The 26669-nt window shown below is 38.9% G+C and overlaps 1 protein-coding gene across 1 annotated transcript in view; it reads left to right on the top strand.

Moving 5' to 3' along the window:
• col22a1 (collagen, type XXII, alpha 1) overlaps positions 1-26366 on the top strand; it is a 50867-nt gene extending 24501 nt beyond the window's left edge. The window contains exons 20-64 of the mRNA XM_062436232.1: positions 471-500; positions 1061-1114; positions 1299-1352; positions 3683-3736; positions 4398-4451; positions 4575-4628; positions 4757-4810; positions 5760-5813; positions 5938-5982; positions 6070-6132; positions 6585-6638; positions 6859-6900; positions 7071-7103; positions 7303-7356; positions 7936-7989; positions 8099-8152; positions 8252-8305; positions 8436-8489; positions 9031-9135; positions 10613-10657; positions 11272-11349; positions 11442-11477; positions 11561-11614; positions 11766-11810; positions 13130-13165; positions 13259-13372; positions 13685-13738; positions 13991-14044; positions 14183-14236; positions 14380-14433; positions 14636-14689; positions 14814-14867; positions 14996-15049; positions 15140-15184; positions 18553-18606; positions 19613-19666; positions 19873-19926; positions 23014-23085; positions 23175-23210; positions 23316-23360; positions 24377-24556; positions 24638-24704; positions 24797-24979; positions 26008-26085; positions 26173-26366. Of these exons, the coding sequence (XP_062292216.1) occupies positions 471-500; positions 1061-1114; positions 1299-1352; positions 3683-3736; positions 4398-4451; positions 4575-4628; positions 4757-4810; positions 5760-5813; positions 5938-5982; positions 6070-6132; positions 6585-6638; positions 6859-6900; positions 7071-7103; positions 7303-7356; positions 7936-7989; positions 8099-8152; positions 8252-8305; positions 8436-8489; positions 9031-9135; positions 10613-10657; positions 11272-11349; positions 11442-11477; positions 11561-11614; positions 11766-11810; positions 13130-13165; positions 13259-13372; positions 13685-13738; positions 13991-14044; positions 14183-14236; positions 14380-14433; positions 14636-14689; positions 14814-14867; positions 14996-15049; positions 15140-15184; positions 18553-18606; positions 19613-19666; positions 19873-19926; positions 23014-23085; positions 23175-23210; positions 23316-23360; positions 24377-24556; positions 24638-24704; positions 24797-24979; positions 26008-26085; positions 26173-26366 (2868 nt within the window). The remainder of the gene's footprint in view (positions 1-470; positions 501-1060; positions 1115-1298; positions 1353-3682; positions 3737-4397; positions 4452-4574; positions 4629-4756; positions 4811-5759; positions 5814-5937; positions 5983-6069; positions 6133-6584; positions 6639-6858; positions 6901-7070; positions 7104-7302; positions 7357-7935; positions 7990-8098; positions 8153-8251; positions 8306-8435; positions 8490-9030; positions 9136-10612; positions 10658-11271; positions 11350-11441; positions 11478-11560; positions 11615-11765; positions 11811-13129; positions 13166-13258; positions 13373-13684; positions 13739-13990; positions 14045-14182; positions 14237-14379; positions 14434-14635; positions 14690-14813; positions 14868-14995; positions 15050-15139; positions 15185-18552; positions 18607-19612; positions 19667-19872; positions 19927-23013; positions 23086-23174; positions 23211-23315; positions 23361-24376; positions 24557-24637; positions 24705-24796; positions 24980-26007; positions 26086-26172) is intronic.
• The last annotated feature ends 303 nt before the right edge of the window (positions 26367-26669 follow it).

Here is a 26669-nt window from a genome sequence, read left to right as displayed (position 1 = left end):
TCCTAGGCAGGCGTGTTTAGTGATGATGAAGTTAGTGGAATGATGGAGTGAGAAAGGTTATTTTTAAAAAAATCATATAAGTCAAGGTTATTGTACATTTGAAATATGATCACTTCTTTTACGAATTTTATTAACACATCATTACATCCAAGATTCACCTACTGACCTCGTGCTTTAACAGGAAGCACTTTATTAGGGGGCGCTGTTCTCCAGACACAAGAAACTAAAATTGTGAAGCTTAGTCCATTGGCAAGAAATTAATTAGTCCTTTTACAATTTTTCAAGCAAATATTACAAACACTTTGCTTCTAGTTTCTCAAATATGCTATGAAACACTAACAGTGCTACATGGGTGAGGTGAGGGTTTATCGGTCTTTAACATGGTCTGTTTTCAAGTAGCACAATGACTTTGACAATGATATACTGTATGGATTATTACCCTAATATTCATCTTTTTCATTTGATTTCAGTATCAACAAGACGGCTTAAGGGGAGAAAATGTGAGTGATTGATGAATAATGGAATGATTGATCATGTTTTATGAGGATGTCTCTGCTTAAAGTGTTAATGACTATAAAGTATATTTAATTACTATATATTTGTGTTGAAATGCTTAAGTACATGGTCGCCCATAAAGTTGGAATTATTTTGTTTTCAGACACATTCCTCTTTTTATTTTCTGTAATCACCTTTGACCAGGTATAATGAGATTGATCAATACAATTTTGAGAATATATACGCTTTATCTATCAAGAATAAATCACATTTTCACAAACATTTCATGGAAAGAGGTAAAAAATATTTTATTATAACTTTATGGGCGACTGTGTAGTTTCTTAATGTATTTTTGAACTTCATTGAAATCCTGTTTATTGACCACCAGGGACACAAAAACAACTACATAGAGAGTATTGTTATGAATTTAAAGAGAAGTGAATTTGTCACATAACTAATAAAGGTTAACTTATCACAGTCGTATAAAGCACTGTAGTAAATTAATTTGATGTATACTGCTCTAATGTAATGAATTATATATCCTAATGTGTTTGACCTGTTTCAGGGAGAACCTGGACCTGCTGGGCCTCCAGGGGCTGATGGCCTCCCAGGGCCTGCTGTAAGGGATCATGATTTATTACTTGCTTCCTACAAGTTTCTTCTTTCCTGTTATCTTAGCTTCTGGAAAAGTTTATTATTGTGAAAAAGCCACCTGTTCAGATGCATGTATTGCAGAGCTGTTCATGAAGACACCAGGTGTGCTGTATGAACTGTAGCTGACTATTCACATTTCACTCCCAAAGGGTCCTCCTGGTCTTCAAGGTCTACCTGGTGAGCCTGGAGAATTTGGCCAGAGGGTAAGAATCCCAGTCTGAAGATCGCCTCCCAACATTTCTTCATCAGTATTTAAAGGAGGCTCAAAAAAAGTATCTGTAATCATAAAAAATCAAATCTTGTTATGTCAAAATAAGGAAAAATGATACACCTTATAAACGAAAGTATTTTCTTTGCACTAGATAATCCTGTTGTGATAATGAGAGATATTTTCATGCATGGAGTGTTGGGAATTCTGCTTTTCTACTGCTTAATCTGACTATATATACTGGACAACAAACAAAAAGCAGTTATTTCTTATCTCTGTTTAGTGAATTTGGACTAAAATTAGATAATGTTGCCTCTAGAGATGCTCTTGTAGAACAAAAACTCTCATATTCAGTCACTAATTGGAAATGTATGCTGTAACCTCATGGCTGTGCGTATCATATTCCAATGGGATTATTTAGAATGAAGAAAACAAATATTTACTTTTCATGTTAATCAGAGCTTTGTGTTATCGCTGCTTGTAGAAAGCAAAGTGCCTCTAGACAAGCTGTCCCTTGTCTATCATATCTTTTTCTTTCCCTCTCTCCACACTGGCCCCATCACACAGCAGTCTGTAATTAAAACAGACACAGTAGTTCTCCATAATTTGTTCTTTCAAAACATTAGCAAAGACCGTGACCTCCTCTTAAGCCCCTTCTCTACTGGGAGCAATTAACTTTTCATCAGCAATATGTTGGAATCAACTCAGTTGGACAGCAGAGTCAAGCCAAGCCTCCTCTGGCCATGAATGGAAGACTTTCAACCAGCAGAATGAACTTTGTACTCAGCTAGACAAGTTTCCCTGAGATCGTGGGAGTTTATTAACACGGATAAAAGCGATTATATTGTGTTGAGATTCCATAATATGTAGAAAACCACCCTCTGTGTAGCTTTGCTTTTATTTTCTATGGCTAGAGGTCCCGCTAAAGCATTTTGCAGCCCCATGAGATGATTTCCAAGTAAATACTAAAAAACAGGCAAATAGAGAGGAGCTTGACCTATTTTCATGGTCCAGGGTTGTTATAACTCAGCTGAAGATGCACAGGGAGAGTGTGTGTGTGTGTGTGCGTGTGTGTGTGTGGGTGTGTGTGTGTGTGTGTGTGTGTGTGTGTGGGGGGGGTGATAATAGGGTGGTCTCCACTTCTGCCAGCATTGATAGAGTTGGCTGAATGGTTGAGTTGCTATAGATTGAGCTGCTCTCACCTCCAGAGCAGAAAAAGCTCTCATCAGTCACCTGTGTCACCACTGCTGAGGCCTGTCTATTCACCTTTATCCTGATATGACAGCCGATGGGCAGCCTGAGCCTGAATGTGGACAGTCTTAAAGGACCGCAGAGGATAGCATCAACAAACTGTATGAAGAAAAATAAGTGGATGAATTGAAATAGCCAGGGCTGTGGCCAGCTGTTTAGAGACTCGGACAAAAACCCAACTTTTAGCTTTGTTGACATTTTAACTAGTTTTAAAAATACAAGCAAACAAACAATGACTTTATCTTGGCTTGAGGGATTAAATGTAGGTTTATCTCATGAGTTATTTATATAGTTTTTTCTTTCTCTCCTTTATGACTGGATTTAGCTGCTGCCTCATTTATTCAGTGACTGGCTAAAGAGGTTGGTTCTCCAAAATGGATATTTTTAGTTTTTATTTTATCTTTATTTTTTAGTAACAGATAACAGCTGAGGAGAATCTGTAGATATCTTGTAAATTCAGTCTTAGCTTAAAAGTTAGCTAAGGCTAGTTGTTTGTTGTTTATCTCACCAGCTACTTAAGTTTCTCTTTCTGTGTGAGTGTGCAGTGCTTGCCAACACAAACATTTTTGAAGAAATGAAATAATTTTATGGTAAAGCCATTTTTATGGTTTAAAATGTTAAAACAAAGTATGTAATGTTAGTTACATTGTTTGGCATTGTAGGACAGAGCTGCACAATAACACAATTTAACTTACAATTCTGCCTCTATTTCATCCTTTGTATTCGATTACATAGTTATTTCCACCAAATTTATGTAAATTAAGTTTGACTATTTATTTACCAGATTTAAGGTTAATACTCTCCATGCTGCCAGTTCTGGTGAAGAAAGGCTACAGTAAATCCCAGTGGAATAATACTCTGACAATACTGGAATCAGTTTAAAAATGTCTAAGTTTTTAGCTGTACAAAGTTTACTCCACTAAGGTTTCTAAAAAACCCAAATTTCTAATAGATCCAATAGGGAGGATGACCTGAGAGTCGTTAATGGTTTCTATGGCCCAAATGGCTGGCCTTGCTGTATTCATTAAATGTTCAATAATTAAAATGTTAATTTAATTAACTGCTGTCTTTCAGGGAAAGAAAGGAGAAAGCGGCTTGCCTGGAGTGGATGGACTTCCTGGACCTCCTGTAAGGACAATTTCATAGCATGCAACCATGAGCACAAACATTCGTTATGCAAGTGACTCACTTGTTTAAAATGACCTTTAGTTTATGTAAAGCTCATGTCAGAGTACCTCAATGACCTCTCAAGGATAAGTGAGGAGAATTCATTAGTGTTTTAATTGTGTAGGCTGCTCAATATTTAATTTGACCCACATAGTATAATATTACTGCTCTCTCAAAGGTGTCTTGTGTGTGTTTTAATAGAGGGCAAATAAACTGGCTAGATTAAAACCAACAGGTTATGCCAGTTAATTTTCTAAATTGCTCCCTGGAGCAAAATAGAAATACACCTGTTTTCAAGTGGTATCCAAGGTTGAATGAGCTGTAAACACTGTCATAATAGCACCATCTAGTGGCTTTCTGCTTGTACTGACACTGATGTTTATTCAATCTAATGGAAGTGTGGGAAAAATAGAAATATTTGTAAGGAACATTTTTAGAAATAACATATTTCTAACATATTTATTGGCAAAGTCTTTCTATTATATATCAATATAGCCACATTTATAAATAAAAATATTGATATGTAAAAGTATAAAAAGAGGGAAACACAAAGAGGCAGTATGTTTATTTGCTGCATGTATGAGAATATGATCAATCGATTTTTATTGTTTTTATTTTGCAGGGACCTCAGGGTCCGTCTGGGTCACCAGGAAACCAAGGACACACTGGACCACCTGTAAGAGACTGCAAAAAGAAATCAAGACACAACAATTATTCCTAACAAATGTGTTTACTTGCTACAAACTGTCTATTACTGAATGTTAAGTATGTTAAAAACACTTCATCTTTCATTATGAAGGGTCTACCTGGTGAAATTGGATTTTCGGGCAAACCCGGAGAGCCTGGAAAGCCTGTGAGTTGCTGTTTTATCCTCAAATAAAAATATCATTTGTTCTAGATTGAATTTTTACTCATAGGTGTTCAAACTTTTTTTTTTATCATGTCACTGTTTATATCACTAAATGTCACTGATCTTTAAAGGGTCTTCCTGGTAAAGATGGTCTGGACGGTCTTCCTGGGAATGATGGTGCTATGGTCAGTATGACCTTTAGAATTACTTTTCTTCTTTTTTAAAACAGTCATGCTTACAGTGACAACCCTTTTAAGGAAGCACTTCAAAACCGCACAAATAGTTTTTCTTTAAATGAAAAATGTGTAAAGGTGAAAGGTGTCGCTTGTAATGATGAACCTACAGTTATCACCTGACTCTGCAGGTCCCCTCAGACCTCCCTCAGGAGTATTTCAATATTTTTCAGCTCATTGTTATGACAAAATTACAGCTGTAGTTTAATCTCAACAATCTCATTAACCTTGCTTCTGGCTGCAGCAAGTAGTTGTTGTTCAGGAAAAGGTTTGATAAAGCCACTGTATTACCTTTCCTACCTGCCCAGCACCAGGCAACTGTTTGTTAACATGGTAGATCCATCAAGTTTAATAACAAGTGTTCAGCTTCCTCGAAATGGCCAAAAGAAGGATGTGACCACTGCAATGTCTGTCATTGTGAAATCTACAAGTCATAGGCTAGCAAGAATGGAAAACTTTTGCTTTATCTAGAAAAATGTCCTATTGCACATAATGTAGTATATGCCAAATAAATAAAATGTGTTAAGATAAGAATATTTTACTGGGAAACACCAACTAGCCTTTTTCTGTACTGTCTCTAATTTGTTTGGCAACCGATATATGAATCAAGTGTTTGACTATGATGTCTGATTATCAGTCTAAACAGTTACCAGTATAAGCAAGAATCTTTGCTTGCTGTGTAACTTTTGGTCCCCTAGCAGAACTAACACTTATTAAAGTTAATTTAAATTGTAAGAGTTGAAATATAATGATTTGGTTAATTGTTGGCAGGAATTATTCATTAATTCGATTTTATGTGAGCTGTGTTGATTGTACCTTTAACTACATGTAGTACCTGGCAAATTTGTCTGGTAAACACAAGAAAGTATGACATCTAAAATGAAATCTTGTGTCTCTGAAGGGGCCCAGGGGAGAGCGTGGAACAGATGGTTTTCCTGGCAAACCCGGGCCTAAGGTACTGTGACTTAATCTACTCAAAAAACTGGACACTACTGAAGACGTGTGCAGTTCATGAGATAGTGTGTATATTTTCCATATGCAAATCTGATATTTTAACGGCTAAGTGTTCTTCTCTCCAGAGTGATGATGGGCCTCCTGGACCAAGAGGACCTCCAGGGGAGAGAGTAGGTCCACTACTTTTGACTTTTCTTTAGTTTGTTAAGATAATGAAACATATCTTACATTTTGTCATGTGCGTGTTTTTTCTATAGGGAGAAGCTGGTTCACCTGGACAACCAGGAGCTGATGGAGCAAGAGGAGACAGAGGGGTTTCTGTATGTGTGACTTTATGATTGGCAGACCATTTTATTACAACTGGTTATACTTAAAAGCAAAGTTTTAAAGGATTTTTGTTTCAATGACTCCATGACCCCAAAAAAACCTTAATTTATAAGGATTATGAAATATTGTACATGTAGTTCTGACTTGTTTAAAGTCTACAACGGTGCACAGGGAGACATCAGCTAAAGGTCGCTCTTACATGTTATGTAATAGAAATGATTTTTGGTCAGATAAACACCATTAAAATTAACTGTTCCTAATTTGGCTGGGTATACTGCCGGGACCCTCTCAAGGGCTGCTGGCTGTCCTCAAATGCCACTTTGACAGTCACTGCTCTTGGAGGAATGTTCTTCCAATTAACAAAGTTCCTTCTTTGCCTCTGCTAATGTGCAAATACCGTCTGTGATCTGTGAAAATATGTTTGATTTTGCCTGTTCTTTCACAGGGAGAGAGAGGACAAGGTGGACCAATTGGGCCAAAGGGTGAAAAAGGCGATAAGGTAAAAAATAAATTAGAGGCTGCTTTTATAATGTTTGAAATCTTTATTTGGTGAAATTAATTGCAAAGCATACGCAGGCTGATTTCTCATTGTGTATCCCACCGTGTTACAGTAGTTAGAGAGCCATCCTCCTTGGTCTCTGTAATGATCACCCCGCAGTATTAGCTGTAATAAGGTAATTAGTATGCAGACAATGTGAACATATTGTCTATTGCCTCAGGGTGAAATAGGAGCCAGGGGACTGCCCGGTGTTCCAGGAAATGTAAGTAAAGTTTCTCTGGTGTGTAATGTGCATGGTAACATACTGTACATCGATTGCCCTGCAGTATATGACATAACCACGATGGATGGCATAGAGAACAGTGATACTGTTTGACTCAGCATTTATGGAGATGTGATAGAAATGGTCTACTGGCTGTTTTTTCCTTACAGGTGGCAAATGTCATTCCTGAGCCTGGTGAACCTGTGAGTAAACAGACCAAACTCTATAATAAAAATACTTGAATTTTAGAGAACATTGTTTTTTAGTATTAAGCTGGTACTTAATGTAAATATAATGTTATATATATGGTATTTATCCTGTACTGGATTTGTAAAGAATTTTTCTTATTTGTTCTTCTGTTTTGTCCAAGCTTCTAATTGCATCGTTTATTCTTGATTCTAGGGAAAACCTGGAGAAAAGGGAGAGAAAGGGGACCAAGGAAAACCAGGAGAAATGGTGAGATTTTACTCCCCATTTTAATGTTGCTATTTTCCCTTCTTCCTCTATATGTAACCAAACTACATTTATCAATACGCAGAGAAATCCACTAGATGTCAGTAGAGATTCGATATGGAAATAGTGATGGAAAATATCTCCAATGTGAGAGCTCAGGGGACAATCTTTAATTGGCCGAGTAAATTGAACTGCACTAGAGAGTAATACTCTGGCCTGATTCTCTATCCACTTTACTTTCATGATGTACGCTACATTATCTGGGTCAGAATAAAAGACAATTATATTTGTACATTTAGAATGAGGTAGGAAAACCTCTTTCTGTACAAATAAATATCTGCTGTCTTAACACATACACACGCACACACATACACGTACACATTATATTGATTCTTTATGCAGGGTTATTGTTATTATCTGCAACCCCCCATATCTTTGTCTTCTGGAGTTACATTAATCCTTACATTAGTTTTATGAAAAAACGTGACGTAATATTTTGCCAAGAATATGTAAAAAGTGGCTTATTGCATATAGATCTACACTATTAAAACTAATGTGTTAATTCATGTGTCCTCTTTGAAGGGCTCAAGAGGATTACCTGGTGAACAAGGCTTTAAGGGACAACCTGGACTACCCGTAAGACTCTAGTGATCCTTTTACCTTCCATGAAACCTTTGGAACTGTACCAAGTTTAGCTTCAGGTCATTATAAACAGAATATGTCTGATCTCTCATTTTTCTTCCAGGGTCCAAAAGGTGACACTGGAGGCAAAGGAGAGACAGGACGTGTTGGAGATCCTGTGAGTTTTTTAATTTAATCTGACACACCTTTGTACACCAAGCAGAATGCAAGATGTGCTGCTATATGCCAACTGTAATGGCTGATGTGTTTTCCCCAGGGCCCACCTGGCTTAGCTGGTCCTCCAGGTTCTCGTGGATTACCAGGGAATGTGGTAGGTCTTTTATTTCAACATGCAAGTCATTGACATCTACTTGCCCTTTATAAAACTAAATAAGCATGATGTTAGTACAGTATCAGGTTTGATGCCACTGGTAATCAATCACTTTTGTTGTGTCTTGTAGGGCATACCAGGAATCATTGGGCCTCCTGGTCCAGCTGGACAGAGAGGAGACAAGGTCAGTCACCTGTCTTAAAGCCATGGATATATTTGGTTGGATGTGTGTTTGAAAGTATTCAGACTATGTTCAGAATCATTTTGGCAATGCAGGGTGAAAATAAAACTGCAGAGAAGAAAGAGTGACCTTGTACGTCCCCCAATTATTGTTTTTGTAGAGGAGTCTTACTTCTCTATACAATTCAATCCTGCAGCATTCCATTCTCTTTGTTGTTTCTCTTTGTTTTTGCTTTTTCTACAAGTTACTGCAGTGACTTTTAAAAAAAATGTATATTTCGCAAAATCATGTATGTTGCTGGCACTCTCCAATGTTATCACAATCCACTTGTCTAAGTTAGGATGACAATTTATCACTATGCAGGACATGAGTTGGAGTTATCCAAAGGCACCTCCACACCTCTAGAATTTACAAGAAATTCTTAGTAAACGTAGAATTCAATATGCAATGAAAAGTAGTAATCATACTTTGTATTAGCAGAGTTTCACGCATCTGCTGGCGTATCTGGTGTTATCTTCATACTTCATTGTAATATTTATTTTAGGGTGAACCAGGTAAACCAGGACAAGCAGGACCCGCAGGATCACCCGGAGAGCCTGGTTTGACTGGACCCCCTGGACCAACAGGGAAGGGGAAAGACGGGCAAAATGTAAGTCAAACATGTTTCCTGTCAATCTGTTTGTTCAGCTGTGCTCTTATTTATATTACGTATTCACAGAATAATAATTAGCCGTATGTTTAGTTAAATAGGGTCATTTTTTAATGTTCTAAGATAATTGTGAAGCAACTTTTTCTAATTAAAAGATGATAAAATGGAATAAAATCAGCTTTTAATTAAGCTGCTCTAAACTAAATTACAAGGCAAAACGTGTTAAAAAGAAAACAACACAAAGTAAATATGCAAGAAATCTAAATTTAAAGGTCAATTTAACATTTAAAGCTTTTAACTACGTACATCTCATGGCCTTGGTTGAAAGCTATAAAATCTAACAAGTGGTCCTTTGAGCTCAGATCATTTTGTTACATTTACTGTTCCATATAAGAAATGAATGATTTAATGAAAATGTATCTGATTTTGTTGATATCAGGGACTGATTGTAATTAAGCCTGTTTTCTATCTACTCTTCAGTCATTGGAATAAAAATGTATTCGTAGTTTTTTTCAATCCTAGTTACAAGTAACCCACAACTTTATGGAAAATAAAAGAATATTTGGTCATGTAACGTACAAAACATGAAATATTTACCTATTTAGTGTATAATCCCTATTTGGCTTAATGGTCCAGTTTGTGCCAGTGGAGTCACCACTTTACTACTTTTCTACACATTGGTTTTTTACAGTAATAAGGTTAGAAGAATATGAAATAGGAAAAAAGCTGGTTGATTTTATAATGATATCCACATATACTGCAACAGGGTTGTTTCTCAGTTTTCATAATTGCATTATATATGCCGTAGAAGATAGCCACTGTACTCCAGTTTCTCACAGGGCTTACATATACATATACAGTAGTATAGTCCAATGAGGAAATGATTTTAGTCCTTCTAAAACCTTTATGAGTCTGTAAGAGGTAACAAGTTGTGCTTGGTATAATTATAAGTAATGAAAAAGCAACGTTTTAATGATAGAAATGTGTGTTCATAAGTTCACATTCAGCTATTCTTAACAGAAATGGAAACCTCCTTCACAGTCTCATGTACTCCACATGTGTTCTGTTTTATTTACTTGCCGGTAATACACACACACCACAACATAATATGACTGGCTGTATGGGAGGAAAAACGAGCCTGAGTAGGCACATTTTACACTGCAGCTCAACATGTTCCTTCATCATTTTTCACCTCAGACATGTGGCTGACCTGCTGACGGGGCAGGAACAAACAGGAAAAACATTGTTAAGACATATCACATTAAAGCAACACAGGAGCACAACAGATTTGGCTCACAGCAGTTCTGTTTTTTTTTTTTACAGCTGCCAGGTGCGGCCCCGAGGCCTTGCTGCAATTATGTGCATGAAGAATAGAAACTGAAACACACTTTCGCCTCTAAATGATTTAGTCTAAAGAGGCCTAATTCCAAAGTTTGTATACCAAGCAGTTTAATTCATGTCATTTGTGATATTACAGGGGGAGTCAGGACCACAGGGAATTCAAGGACCCCCAGGGCAGAAGGTAATATAATTTAAAACGTGTGTGTGTGTATGTGTGTGTGTGTGTGTGTGTGTGTGTGTGTGTGTGTGTGTGTGTGTGTGTGTGTGTGTGTGTGTGTGTGTGTGTGTGTGTGTGTGTGTGTGTGAGAGTGTTGAAGGTTGCCTCAGGTGGGGTTTTTTTATCATGCACAGGTGCTCCTTTGTTGATGTGAAAAACTTTTTTTTCCTGGTATGGATGAGAAAAACAATTCATTTTTGCTGAAAGCAGAAAAAGCAATTTCTATGTCCACTGCACTGTGACTGTTGCTCTGATAATGACCGACTCTTTCCTGTGAAGAGCTTGATGTCGAGGGCACAGAACAGGAGAGGCTGCACAGGGGGGGAATTTTCCTGATTTATGGTGCCAAATCGCTCACCCTCATCACTGATATGTTTTCACTTCTGAGTACCAAAATGTCATCTGGAGATTGTTTTTTTTCATCACAGATTAAAAACATAGTGGTATTTCTGGGATCAGCAGCCATCACTGAATGTTACACTTTCTATTCCAAGTGAGACTCTTAGCCAAACAATACGGCTGGACTGACTTTATCTAAGGAGCAAGGTGGTGAAGTAAACGTTGTTTTCCTCTCCCAGGGTCAACCAGGGTCACGAGGAGAACCAGGTTTGCCAGGAGACAGGGGTCCTGCTGGAGAAGGCAAAATGGGACTACCGGTATGAGCATCAGAGTCAATTTTACTGCAGATTATCTTCCTTCAGTGTATTCAATGACATATTTCTACATTTACAATCTTTGTCTCTTACAGGGATCTCCAGGAAATAATGGGGAACCTGGACCAGCGGTAAATATTTTCTAAAGATTAATAATGAATATATTTATGGCTAAAAAATGTGTTTTCCTAATATCTGTTTATCTGGCTTTCAGGGCTTGAGGGGTCCATCAGGAGTTGCTGGTCCTCAGGGCCCAGCAGGACATAATGTAAGACAAAAAAATAATAAATACATGCATTTCTCTTTTATCCAGAATTTGGATGACAATTCAGTAGCTAGCAGTTGTCTTTTAGTAGCTAATATACAGTGTATTTACAATTGATAGAAAATGTAATACCTCACATTTCTTCCAAATGCAGGGTCTACCTGGAAGGCCAGGAGAGAAGGGATCACAAGGAGAACCTGTAAGTACAGAAATAGGTATAGAACAACCAGTGCTGTAATATGCACTGACATGTAATATATGAAGTGTTCTTTTTCCTCTCTGGATGTTCTCTAAGCTATAATATAAAGGCAGCCTTAATATGTACCATAAAACTTAAACTTTTTCCAACTACAAAAAAAGAACTTACTAGTCATATTACTGAATTTAAAACTGCACCAACCAATATTTTAAAGGGGAGTAATGTTTTTTATAGCACCGCCAACAAAGCTAATTCAGTGAAGAAACATGCTTTACTTCCTGTAAATTCTTCACAATAAAAGTCCTCTGTTATTCAGTCATTAAAAACTTTTCATTTTAGGTCATGGAGCAAGAAATGTACATTTGCGTCAGCAGTAACTTAACATGACTCTGATACAGCGGCCCCTCAGCAGGCTTCCTGAAAGCTGGCCAATCAGAACAGAGTGGGCTCATCAGGAGTGGGGCCTTAAAGAGATAAGAGCTAAGACTGCCTTGTTAGAGACAGAGGCTGAACTAAGAGACTGAATAAAGAGCCAGTATTAGATTAATATAGAATTTTATGAACTGTGAGTCATGCAAAGCTACTTTAGTGGAGTCCAAAAATAATGATTTAGAGCTGCAAAAGAGAGTCCCAAGGAATGCTAATGTTTCTCTGTCTGCTGGATGTGTAAAACCGGCAACAGTTTGCTAGCATCCATAATAAATTAAATGTGTGTGTGAGTTCTACCCCCAAGTGGCCAAAAGTGTGACTTAAATTGTCTGACATGATCTTGTTCTTATTTGTTTTGCCTGATTAAATACAGCAGAGATTACGCTATTTTGACATAGGCTTTTGATCTACTTTTTTATAGTTTGGGGTAGCTCCATTCAGTTGAAATTAAATCTTAAGCACATCATACAATGATATTTTAGGCTATAGTGTGCTTCCAATTGTGTGGTAAGAGTTTGGGTAAGTCCCTTTTCTGACCAACCATGGCAACGCCCCATGTACTGTACAAAGTCAGATCTGAAAAAGAAATTGTGTATGAAATTAATGAGCCCTGACCTCAACCCCATCCAACACCTCTGTGGTGTTCACATCGGGGCTATGTGGTATTAAAAGTCATTTGTTGGTCACACGATGAAGCAATTAAATGTATACAAGGGAAATTAAGCCAGACTTAGACACCACCCTGATGAAGGTAAGATAGCTGGTTTTTTGCAACATGTTTATTTAATTTTGATGGATTGAAAGTTATACTGGCCGGACCTTCCAAACAGAAACCCCTAATCTCCCATTTATTTATTCATTAATTCCTTCTTTTATTCACTGTCTCTCAGGGGAAGCCAGCAGACCTGTCTGACCTAAATCTCAAAGTAAGCATCATTTCCATTCTTGTCCAGTGAAAAAAAAGTATTGGATTTTGAGTCCGGTCACTATATCACAAACAAATCTCTGCCATCTTCTAGGATGTATGCTCAGACTGCCCTGCAGGTCCACCCGGACAACCCGGTCTTCCAGGAATCCCAGGAGACAAAGGACACCAAGGACCTCCAGGGAAAGATGGTCAAGACGGCTACCAAGTAGGACAAAGTCATTAATATTCAATCATTATTGTTCATATATCACTGGTCCTCTAATGTAAAGTCTATTATAATAACTCCTCTTCTCATCTATAAAGTGTGTGTCTCCACTATATTAGCCCTAAGTGAGGTATGAGGTGGTAGCTACACATTAGTTATCATCAATCACAGTTGGTGTGACGGATGGAGAAGGCTCTGTCTGCATCATTAGCTCGGCCTCCTCTGGGGGCAGCAGTGAACGATTAGGACCTGGTGACGCTGCTGCACACTGTCTGCCAGGACAGAGACTGATGGTCTGCTGTGTCATTACAGGGCCCGTCGGGACCAGCCGGACCTCAAGGGCCCCCCGGAGCCGACGGAGGAAAGGCAAGTTTTCACACTAACTGCAACCCTTATCTTTCCCATGGCTAAATGCTGATTAGTTGCTTCTGTCAACAATTTTCCAAAGTCCAGGTAATAGGCCGAAAACTTTCATTTCAAAATATTGTTCACAAAAGGGTATGGCATGACTACAATCGCTTCCCTATTTACTTTGGACATTTTGAGTTTTAATTATCTTTTGAAAAATTGTTTTTTAGATGGACATTTCATATTATTATTCTCTCTTTTTCTCTACAGGGAATAAAAGGTGATCGAGGACCTGCTGGAGGCCCTGGAGACAAGGGAGAAACGGTATATTTGTTGTTTATGACTAATTAATCTCACACTGTACTGAGGCTTTTCTCTGTGTTTAGATAAACATCCATTGCAGGATTGTCTGATATGAATCACGTAATTATATTTTAATCACTATTTGTATTGTGTTAACAGGGTCACCCAGGACCCCCCGGCAATCCAGGTCCTGCTGGAATAATGGGCACACCTGTAAGCTGCTAATTTGGTCTCATTTTCTCAGTTTTTATAGTATTTGCACTTTAATTGGTCTAAATACTCAGTTTGGGTTGTGTCTCCCAGTCAAGCATTCTATTTCTGTTGACCTCCACTGACACTGTCTCTTTTACCCTCAGGGTAACGATGGACAGCCTGGCCCCATCGGTCCCCCAGGATCCCCTGGAGAAAAGGTCAGCCTGCTCCCCATGTACTTTCCCCTTAGAAAACGTATTACCCGTGTGTCATTATTGTACACACCTCCTCCCTCTAGCATGTAGGTCAGCTATCCTATGTGGTAATAGTGGTCATTAATCATTTCTTTTTCTTTGGTGACGGTGACCTGTTTGTTTGTTTGTTTGTTTGTTTGTTTGTTTGTTTGTTTGTTTTCACTAGGGCAAAGAAGGTCTCAAAGGAATCCAGGGACCACCAGGTCTTCCTGGCTTGATAGTAAGAAAATGATTTAATGTACATATTTATGAATATACATACAGTTCTTCTGGGGTAAATATTTGGAATTGCCCAAAGTTTTTTTTACATCTGCAGCTAAACATTCATTTCCACTGATCCACAGGGTCAGATGGGAAAAATGGGAAAAGATGGCAGGCCAGGTGAAACAGGAGAACCTGTAAGTAGACGGACATGATCCAAAGAGCATATCAAATGTATACATTGACTACAAGACATGGTTTGTTTTTAGGCGATAGTATAATGTGGCCAGACATGATGCTGTAACTATTTATGTGTTCATTTCAGGGCAAGCAAGGTGAACCTGGACCGACAGGAAATCCTGGGCTCAGGGGACTCCCAGTAAGTAACCACCAGTAAACATATCGAATGCAAGATGCTGGCAGAGCAAATGACTGTGGCTGACTGACTGTTGTCCCTCTTCCTGTACAGGGCTTTAAGGGCCACAGAGGAGAACCTGGTGCTCCAGGACCTAAGGTAAGTGTGGCACTTTTTATTTTTTCATTATTCATATTTGAACAGGTGTGTTTTCCTGAAACCCAAACAATGCCAGTAGGTATTAATTAGTGCCATTTGTCTGCCTAATGAGCTACTGCATACAGGGAGCCACATTGACTTTTTGTCAAACTGCTCACCTGGTCCTATGATGAAAACAGGGGGAAAAGGGACTTATCATTGTTGACCTCATTTATATGAAACGGTACTAAAGTAATGATTCCTCTTTGTTGGACTCACATAGCAATTTTTGCTTGCAATTTAGTTCACTTCAAAGTAAATGCAGTGCCATTGAAATAGAACCAATTTCTGATGCCAAGTATAATTCAAAAGGACACATAATTAGGATTTTGAAGGACAAGAAGCAACAACATTTATCATGACTTTTTTTGGCAAGGCCACGCAATGAAATCTTCCTCACTTTGTGACAGCAGTGCTCAATTTCATATTTCAAACCTGAAAAATTAATGAATAAAAAAGCAGAAAATCCACCTTGGTGCAGCTGTGTTTGTGTTAGCTGACAGTGTTTTTTACTCTGTTTTGATGAAGTGTGCAGTTTCCCCTGACAGCAAGTCAACAGCACTGCATGCTGGAACAGTTACACAAAACAAACTTAGTGTCTCAACAGTCCCAGTGCAGTCATATTTCCTTCATGACATTTTAAAATAGCATGTGACTGTAATCAACACAAATCATACCTGCCCATGTCAAACTGCAAAATGACAAATATGGAAGAACATTTAAACACATTCTTGGATTTAAAAACTGTTGCATCTTCAGTTTTTCAACTGCACTTACAGTAAATAAAACATGAGTATAACACCTGTGAAAACATTGAAAAATATTCGATTGGGTCTTTAGAAAGGTAACCCTGACTGTTTTAAAGCCACAAACGGAAAATTCACTGCGGGAAATAGCACACAGCCACAGTCAGTATTTGGCATGCTGCACTGCGATGTCAAGATATGTCTGACGCTTGCATCTTTTCCACACACCTACTCTGAGAGAACCACTGCACCTGCTGCTTTGTCTCTCGTACAGTACACACCCGCAGGAAAGGTTTCTGCCACAGTGCCGTGACCAATAGCATGGCTCATTACAGACAGCTCTGACTGAGCCATAGCGAGGCAGGCAGCCTCTCAGCCCTGCAGCCTGCATTGGCACACAGACAGCAGACAACTTACTAGAGGAACTGTAAGGTGTTTTCATAGACACATTGAGAATTACCCTCCACTGCCTATAATTACTGTCAAATAATGTCAGTGGTACAGAAATGATCTTCACTATTAGTCAGGAAATTGAAAGTTGATGTATACAGTAAGAGGTACAGATTTGGCACAGTGCCTCATTGCTTGTGGGTATAGTCTCATATAGATCTTGATGATAATTCAGGTTTGTGGTTGTTGAGCTGAATAGCTGCCTTCATTTGTTCTGTGGACAATACAGCACTTTGCTATGATTGATTGACTGATTGACTTTATTTAATGAATTAAAATACATTACACAGAATGTGCATACTGTACTAAATTCATCAGGATATCGCAATAAAGCCATATGACTTATTTCCATTGCGGTCGTGAAGGAAAAGGGAGTTACATGTACATGCTTATATCTCATTTTTATACCACTACTCCTAATAAAAACATCAAAAATGATAAAATCATGAAAAAAAGTTCAGACAGCAGTCCTAAAAAAGGAGTTTCACTATGCTAATTTACTCAGCATCCATGTTTTTATTTGGGCAGATTTGACCCCCCCACCCCAGAGAGATGTACTCCTTATTTTGCATTTTAGATTGGGTTGTTTCAGGTTAAATACACTTGCCCTTGTATTCAGACCATGAGTCCCGAACAAACTGAAATACCCGATTAAATACATAAACCTTGGACATAAACCTTGTAAAATCTTATAGACCATAAGTTTTAACTGTTGCACTCTATACCTTTGACAGGGAGGCAATTCATCTCTTTAAAGGTTTGGGCTAATGTGCATTCTTCATCCCTTCAACCCTCAATAGTTTGTTGTGAGCTTTTTGGAGTTTATGGAGCCAAAAAGCAGCAAAAGGCAGTGAAGGTTAACTATAACGAAAACATAGCTGATATATTAGAGAGTTAGTTGAAAAATTAAAACGGAATGTAAAAATAAATATAGTATTGTAGCCTACTTTTCCCTTAACCTCCAGTTAGTTAGTATTACATTTTTTTAACATTTTTTTTTTACTTTCAATAAGTTTAAGTTTTGAAATCCTAATATTTCCTTACCACAATTTCCCCTAATGCTTTCATGATGATAACTTGAAATATTGAGGATGGTGTGTGACTAGCTACATTACCTGAAAACTTTAGCTTATTAAATTGAGCACTATCTGCATACCTAGTTGCAGCTAACTTTCATAAAACAATACACTAGTGTAGGTACATGTTAAATATGTTAACTGCCAAGCTAATGCTAAAGAGTTAGCTAACTAACACTAATACACTTTTAAAAAAACAGACTATAGGCCTACTCTCTGTTATTTTCTGTTAGCTGCAGCAGTAGTTAGTAGAATGCAACAAAGATTAGCTTACTTAGCTGCAGCCAACTTTCACACGAACCCTAACCCTAACTATACACCAGTGCAGCTTATGTTAATCACCTACAGTATATATTGAGTACTGCTGAAGGAAGAACGTATAAATTCCTATAACAGCAGTTTAAACATGTTAACTGCCAAGTTCATTCTAAAAACAAAAGTTAGCTAACTAACACTAATACACTGTTCAAAACTAACACTAAACTCTCTAACGTTGTTTTACTAGAATGTCATAACTGAAGCAACATAAAACTTAACTAATATGAAGTACATTCAAGATTGTAGCTTTTATGTGTGTCAGGAACGTGAACATAACTTTAAAGCTACTACGATATATGTGGGATTGAAAGATGTCACTTTTGGGTGTCCCCCTGTGTTAATACCAAAAAAAAGGGGTAGACAGCAATGGACCCCACACCAATTCTCAATAACACTGGCACACTAAAATCTTCTGCTATCAGATCCATTTAAAAAATGCTAAAGCTATAATCACAGAAGTACATTTTTGCCAAAAATATATATCACATAAAGATTAATATGCCTTAACTGAGCAGTAAAGTATGTAATTTCCTAGCTGAACTTGGCATTGTCGTAACTGTGCAATAAAAATGTAAGGTGATATAACGGGTCAACCTGAATCATGGTATTCACTATTATTATGCAGCATCGTCTCTCTGATCCAAGACAATTTTCACCTGAGGGTCAAGCACACCTCGTCTTAAATGAGTTGCCTTGAAGTTTCTCTTATTTGGTATATTTTGTCTCATGTGCCAAACAGGGAGAAGATGGAAAGTCCGGCTTACCGGGGCGTGACGGCAAATCTGGAAAGGAGGTATGTTCAATCATACTGACTGTGTCTTTTCATGACTTGCAATGTTTATTTTCCTGCATGCATTCACATAAAAATGATGACAACCTGAGGAAAAAATACGACTTGGTATTTCACCCTTTGCAATCCTCTCCCAGACGACATTTCACACACAGAAAAAAGGGTGCAATAACGGCTTTATCATATATATATTTTTTAAAGTACACAATACAGAGGGATATCTTCAAAAGTATAAAAGCCACATGAGAACAAAAACAAATCAATACACCTCTACCTTGGCTTTATCTTAAAAGCAATATACATGCTCGCACTGCAAATATTTGTCTGGCCTATTAAAACCTAATAGGACTTTTCTGCCATATGCAGCATCCCTTCCTTGCTCTGTCACCCAGCTCTGAAAAAGAATAGCTTCTGGCACCTTCGAGTTCCTAAAAATAATCATTACTGCTGCCTGGAAGTAGTCCTGCATTGATTGAAGGGATGCAGATAATGTTTAAATTTGATTAAAAACAAGAGTTTAGAGCAGAGAATATTAAATCATGTCCATATAACACGGGAAGTCCAGTAATAGCTGTTTAAACTTTCAAACCATAGGAGTCGTATTTCTTTTGGCTTAGTGAGAGTTTTGTCCCATTCATTTTCATCAAATGACAAACTGAGATTCCCTTTTACGTACACATTTAAAGGCTGCAGCACTTTTATTCCTCCATTTGTCTAGTAGCAGGATGTAGCACTTTGCCAAAAACCCTTTTTACCTAACTCATCCCCTGACTGTGAGGCCTGGAGACATGTTCTCACAGCATAAGTCTACCTAAAGTAAGAATAGTTATTCCTCCCACTCCTTCCACAAAAAAGGGTATTTCAGCAATGCAGAGCACCAGACACTAGAGGCTGCATTTCAATAAAGATTAAAAAAGCCTCCTTTTTTTATATGTCCTATATGATGAAGTCTCAGTGTTTCAATGTAAAATATACAATATAGTAATGATCTGCTGTTGTGTCATCGCAGGGATCTAAGGGACCTCCCGGACCTGAGGGAGTTATGGGCCCGAGAGGAGATACGGTGAGTCATTTTCAACCAGTGGCAGGGCTGTCTGATGCAAACAGAAGACAGACACAGCACAGTGTCAAGCAGATAGATAGACATGGACATAAAATGGCACTGAAGTCATTTCTCTTGCTGTACTTGCCCATCAATTTTTTCTCATTCTGTGTATGGGGGACATCTCTCTGTCTTTCTCTATTTTTTCTCTCTCTTATGCTTCACAGGGCAAGCCAGGTGAACCAGGACCATCAGGAAAATCAGGTCTCCCTGGAACTCCAGTGAGTCTGATTCTACTCTACAGTATATAATCTTCAAATTGAGTTTTCTCTCTGTCGAAGTTTTTGTATCCTGGATGACTAACAGTGAGAAAAGCCATGTTATCTTGATACAAATTGCAAATTATGTTTACTGTTTCATAAAATGATCATGCTTAGGTGACAGAATAAATAAGAGGTGAGAAAAATGAGGGAAGGGTCTTGGAACAGGTGGAGCGAGCAGCTTCTGTACGTGGGATGTAACAGAACCTGAGAGGAGGATGTGAAGTGTTTCTTGGAGAGATGAACTGTCAGGCTATGATTGAAGATTGAAGTAACTGTTGTTCTGACTGGGGAGGGAGCATCGCTGTCCTTTGGGTGAGCTGGGATGCAAAGGAGTTGACCAGGTTGCTGTAGGAAGGAGAATATATATTGCCAAGTAATATCAGAACACAGATAACAGTGTGAGGGACAGGTCTGTAATTCCCTCTGCAGGTTTGTACACCATGCAGAAGTTTTGGGTTTCATAAGTGCGCCCACAGATAAAACATCTATGCAGAGTCCCTGGTGACAAAGTGTCTGATTCATCTGATGATTCACAATGCTAACAAGGTTGTGTGGGGTTTGGGAGAATGTATCAGGGACAAAGTCTCAGACTTGTCAAAGTTGTCTTTGATTTAGGGATAACAGCTTTTCATGCCAAGTGAGGATTTGTAGAGTTTAAGGTAAATGTTTCCATATAACAATCAAGATCTTATCACCCAAACCAACAATGGCAATGACCGTTAATACCTTCCTTTTGAAATAAAGACAAAAACACCCTCGCTGAGAAGCTTTGCCTTGAGAGGCTGAGAATAGCTTAAAAAATAGTAACCTGACTTTGACTTGGTGTGCTGTTTTGTAAATTGAAGTGAAATTCCAGTATGGTTTAACACTTTGATTCACATTTTTTGCTATGTTGAAAATTCAGCTGCAAAATGTCTCTTTATGAGATTAAATACCAACACAATTCAAATGGCTGCTTTGGATTGTAAGTGCAACTGTAAATAGTTAATAAGTGATGCTCAAAATGCCTCACATTGACATTTAAAGTATAACAGCAAACTACAGACTGAACATTCAAGATTTGGTTCAAACATTTTGCTTTATTTGTTCACTTATCTCATAGCTCTCTCCCTGTGATGACACATTGTGTTTTTCAAGAGGAAAGAGAGGCCTAATTTCAATTTGTATAATATATTTAGTTTCATTTTCATTATAATAATGTAATTAGTCAAAGTATCACACAATTTGAGTATGTTACACCAGAAGAAAAGGGTTAGGGTTAGGGTTAGTAGGGGTCAAGCAAAAGATAGGGAGATTCCAGGACCAAGTTCAGTGGAATGGACATGGAAGACAAGAATCTACTATGAGTGAAGCGTAATGTCAACCTGGGCAGTTACAGGAGGATTATATTTAAAAATGTTAGTCGGCAATTGAGGAAATATTAAAGAATATATTCAGAATTGGCATATGCTGGTCTTAGTGTCCTCCGTCACAGGCTTTGAGGTGTTGAAATGTGTTCCCAATGAGTCTACAAGGTCACCTGACGGCTTTTTGAGCCTTCATTCACATTTTCTTTAAGCCTACAATGCTGGTTTTTACTTGAGGGAATTGCCTACCGTACATTTCATAGTGTTCTAGTGCTCAAGTACTGTGTCTAATTTTTTATTCCATTCAGCATGATCCTGTTATCTTATTTAAGCCACTTACAAAGTATGAGACTTGCACTTATGACCCAAAAAAGCCCCCTGCCCAGGTAGCATGTCATTTCAAAGTACCCGACCCAGTCCTCATAAAGTCTTTGAAGCCTCTGCACTCTCTGGGTACTGGCACAATTTCGCTGAGCACACAGATGATGTTAATTAAAGTGTGTGAGGGTTCAGTGATTAGGGTGACACTGGGACTGAGGCCTGGAGATGGAAGAGTAAGGTGAGTGAGACTACGCAGGGAGACACCATGATAGATGTAATATGTATGGAGAGTCAAATGCAGTGGATATTTTCATAATGGAGATATTGATCATAGTGTTAATTCAGGCAGGCCACCAAGTCAAAAATCCAGCTACATCAGCTCATAGCAGCTGATCTCAAAGCCAGACCACATCAGCTGATGGCTTAGCTGATGACCTTTTATGCATTCAATTGGCAAATCTCATACACGGCTCCTTATTTAAAGCTGCTTCAGTCTGCCTACATTTGCTTGCTTCCTCTGCAACCCATCTCCACCCCAGCTCCTCCTTACATGCCGTGTCTGACTAAACATGTCGTTTCCATTGTCATTTGTTTCCTACTCTGTTTTCTTTGCCACTGCTCCCAGAACAGAGCCATTCCACCAAATATAACTACTGCAAGTGGCAAGAATGCAGAAGTATTTTTTGAAAGAAACCAGCTTAACACTGGTGCTTTTGGCAGAGGGATGGTTTCCTGGGGGGGTTGTTGCTAACTCGAGGGCAAGCAGTGTGCAGCCAGCTATCAGAGAGGAGATGATGATAACAGTCAGCAGGAGGAGCAGATCATCAGAAATAGCCTGCGGGAGGGAGGAGGGCAGGAACCATATGTAGAAAGGTTAGAAGAGGAGATAGAAAGTGATTTTAGTGGCGGGTAAAGCTATGTAGAGATAATCAGATATTGCCAAAAATGCTATCAGATGGTTAAATTTACAACGCAAAGAAAGGAGGTTGTGGTGAGTGGAAGCACGTGCAGAACATAGAGAAGGTGTATCTATTTTCAGAATATAAGGCAGACAATTTTTTGAAAAGATTAAAACAGATGTAGTGAAAAGGTTTGTAATTTCTGCAAACATCAGGCAATCCTCGCTCACTGAGGCTGTCTCAACGAGCTTGTCTTCAGGCCCGCATGTCCCTTGTAAATATGAATTTTAATCCACTCGAGCTGGCATGTCCCACCGCAAGATTGCTTCATGAGATTTTTTATCCAGGGCAGTGCTGCATGTTGATAAGAACTAAATGTTAATCTTGCTGAATCCTCAATAATGAGCAGAGCTTTTAGAAGTACAGTATGCCACGTGTGTCCCATGTGATGTACAGCCATGTTTTCTGCCATCGTACAGGGTCTTAACGGAGTCAAGGGAGAACCCGGCAACCCAGGATTACCAGGCTTTAGTGGACCGAAAGGCCCTGCTGTAAGTGCTTGTGTTTTAATTCAAATATTAATTGCAGATCACACCTATGAACTGCTGTTGGTAATATCAACTTTTGCCTTGATTTCCAGGGTCCACCTGGTCCAAATGGCCCAGAAGGAAAACAGGTAAGCAAGATCGTTGATGACTGATTTAATAAAATGATCAAATGTACATGCTGTATACTGTAAGTGGACTTCTTGCTCACATCCACTATCTTTGGTGTTTTGTAGGGGATGCCAGGCAGACTTGGTGACCGTGGCAACAAAGGAGACAAGGTGAGTATTAGGGATGATACTGCATTCAGAGCAAACAGCATCAGAATTTGTTCTATGAATATGTGTCCCAGTCTGAAAACAGATTCTCAGATTTGTGTCAATAGCTTTTTCATTTTCTTAGGACACAAATCAACTTTACATTCATGTGGGCCTTCACCCATTAGACACATTACCTCCAGTTTACCCCCATTCAATTCCGACTTGTATTTTCTCTCAGTTAAAACCTCACGTTACATTTTAATTATTTATTTCCACCTGGACCACAGAGTTGCAGAGTGGGTCCCAGAAGTGTTTTTCGTCTGTCTGTACTTCCATTTCAGAAATGTTTTTAAACTGTATCCTTAATATTCCATTTCATAGAAAGACTTAAAATGGGACACCAAATTCTATGAATCCACTCACATGTGATTGAGAGGTATAAAGTGAGCTGATTTACACTGTAGATTGTAAAATCTGTTTTCTAAACATTCTCATCTTTAGCTTTCGCCCGCCATTCGCAGCACACATGACATGTGATTGGGTGTTTCTTGCGTTCCTTATGTACACAGCCTCGTACCTTCTGCTTTTTGTCAAGAAACCAGATATTTTCTGGTGTCAACCCTAACCCTAACCCTAACCCTAACCCTTTTTAATTATGAACCAGAAGAATTTAATGACGATCCAATGTGTAGAAGTACTCAAACTGTGAGTCACGTAACACAAATCTACTGTTAATCACAACTACACAGTTTGAATTGAAACTTAGTTTAGACTGTCTTTATTTGAAGGTGGGATTCAAATATACAGAACCACTTAAATGTCATGGTGATTCATCTTATTATCAGAGATGCAAAAGTTGATAAGGAAAAAATGAAGCTGAGCTCTGATACTGATACTGATACAAACAGACAGTAGCATTGCATTCTGCCCCTTGTACATCCAGTACTTAGGGAACACTCGACCTCTCTTATAGCTCTCCTCAGTGTTCAATAACCCATTCAAGCCTAAAATTGTACAAATACTTTCACTGAATCCAGGGTGACACAGGTATAAAGGGAGATAAAGGACATTCAGGAGATCCAGGTATGCCTGGAAACCCCGGACCTCCAGGCAGAAAGGGCCACACAGGGATGATGGGCATGTCAGGACCACAAGGAGAAATAGGATCTCCTGGGCCACAAGGACAATCTGGAAATCCTGGTATCCCAGGTCCACGGGTGAGTCACATGAAACATAGTTTGAGAATTTTAATTAGGTTTAAATATTTGAGTCAGTGATGAACATCTCTGTTGTTTCAGGGAGAGTCAGTATCACTGGAGCAGATGAGACGGCTCATCCAGGAGGAGCTGTCTAAACAGCTGGATGGTGAGGCAGTGATCTTTCCTATAGAGCTCACTTAGATGTTTGTTTTATTAGATTTTTTAGACTAACAGCTGTTTTTCTTTGTCTGTGTCCAGCCAAACTGGCTTACATCGTTGCTCAGATGCAGCCAGCCCATGTGAAGAGTACAGCAGGTCGCCCAGGACCTCCTGGCCCGTCAGGTAAGGACGGCAGTCCTGGAAGAGCTGGCCCCCCTGGAGAGCCTGGTATGCCTGGACAGAATGGAGGAGAAGGACCAAGGGGTCCACTGGGTCCTAAAGGTAGGACATAGTCTTATTGGATGTGTGTGTCCTTTTTTTTTTATTCTTTCACTATTAATCACAAAACTAGCACAAAACTGTCATATCACATTACTGATATCATTTTCTGTAGTAGTAGTGAAATATATGATTCAGCAGGAGTTAAAGCTGACCTGGGATCATCTACATCAGAAAGCAGAGAGGACGTGGATGGAATATTGCTCATCAAAGAAACAATTAGTTGTGATTTAAATTCGAAACTGAAAATGTTTGTATTGTCAAGTCTAGCAAATATACATCTCAGGGATGTTTAAGATGTATGTTAATATTGGGAGCCAAAAAAAACAGTCAAATCAGTCCACTTCAGGTCATAGCTTCTCATAATCAATAGATGGCACCATAGGGCACATCTGGAATGTTAATAAGTATTCAAAGGGCATTCGGTGAACTAGTTGTTAGGATATACAGTATGCAATGACATGAGGTACCCTCGGTGGACACTCTTACTCCATATTTCCTGTCTGTAAAAAGAAGAAGAAAGAGTTTCCAATTGAGTTACTATTGCACTTCCAAAAAGTTGAGAGTTAGAAAGACAAATTGAAAGAGTAATGGCCCAAATTGATGTAGCAGGATCTGCAATATCCTCACTTGTAGAGGTCAAGCTCCAAAGGCACTGGATCCTACCAGTTCCCCAGTTTGCAATACAGGCTTCCTATTAAACATTTGTAGCCTCTGAGCCCAAGCTGAGATACTCAAGTCATATCACTCGATTGATTCTCTCAGACTACAGAGAGCTCCTCTGGACCCACTTAAGATATTATTAGTTTTCACAAACTATGTTGCACTTCCAGGGGCTAGTAAATTGACTTCAGCTTCTTGGAAATGTCCCTTTAAGTTTACTATTTAGTCCTAAAATAAGGGGAAAAGCAGTATGTAGCAAATGAGTGCTGCTCCAGAGGTTCTGACACACACAGTGACATGCCTAATGTTTCCTGTCCATTTTAAGTTCAGGTCGACTATGATGGCTAAATATGACCTGTTGCTTCCAGGTGATAAAGGAGAAAGGGGAGAAAAGGGAGATACTGGTGTTGGTGACAGAGGAGAGCAAGGCCCTTCCGGTCCAATAGGTAAGCGGTCTCTAACTGTATTCATTCATTTTATTAGGTCTGAGCAGTTCTGAGTAGGTCTGTAACTTACTCCTCTGTCTGCTACAGGTCCAGCCGGTCTGCCTGGTTATGGTAAAGATGGAAGCCCAGGACAAGCCGGAGTCCAGGGAGAGCCAGGAAACCCTGGTCCCCATGGTCAACCTGGCCCACCAGGACCTTCTGGCCAATGTGACCCCTCACAGTGTGCCTACTACGCCAGCCTCGCACACAGACCCCATACCAAAAACGTCAAGGGGACTTAAAAAACCAAAAGAGACACAAAGAGCTTGAAGTCCAGCTGTATTTATGAACTTGGTCGTGTCAGTCTGAATCAAGAACTTTTCTTTTACAAGATAACCTCAGCATGGAGGGCTGAAGCAATATGTGCTGCCGGTCAGATTCTTTGTTCTGTTTGTTTTTTGGTATGAATCTTGGGATGGATGGGGATTGAACAGCGGGGACTTTTTCAGCTCTAATATGGGGTAAAGAGGGCAGCTAAACACTTTTTTCCCCCTGACATGCATGCTTCCTGTAAAACATATAGGGAGATAACAAAGATGATGCGA

This window comes from Scomber scombrus, chromosome 16 (assembly GCF_963691925.1).
Source record: "Scomber scombrus chromosome 16, fScoSco1.1, whole genome shotgun sequence".
NCBI classification, from domain to species: domain Eukaryota; kingdom Metazoa; phylum Chordata; class Actinopteri; order Scombriformes; family Scombridae; genus Scomber; species Scomber scombrus.
Note: the sequence above shows the minus strand (reverse complement) of the source record. Positions and strands in the feature narration are given on the sequence as shown.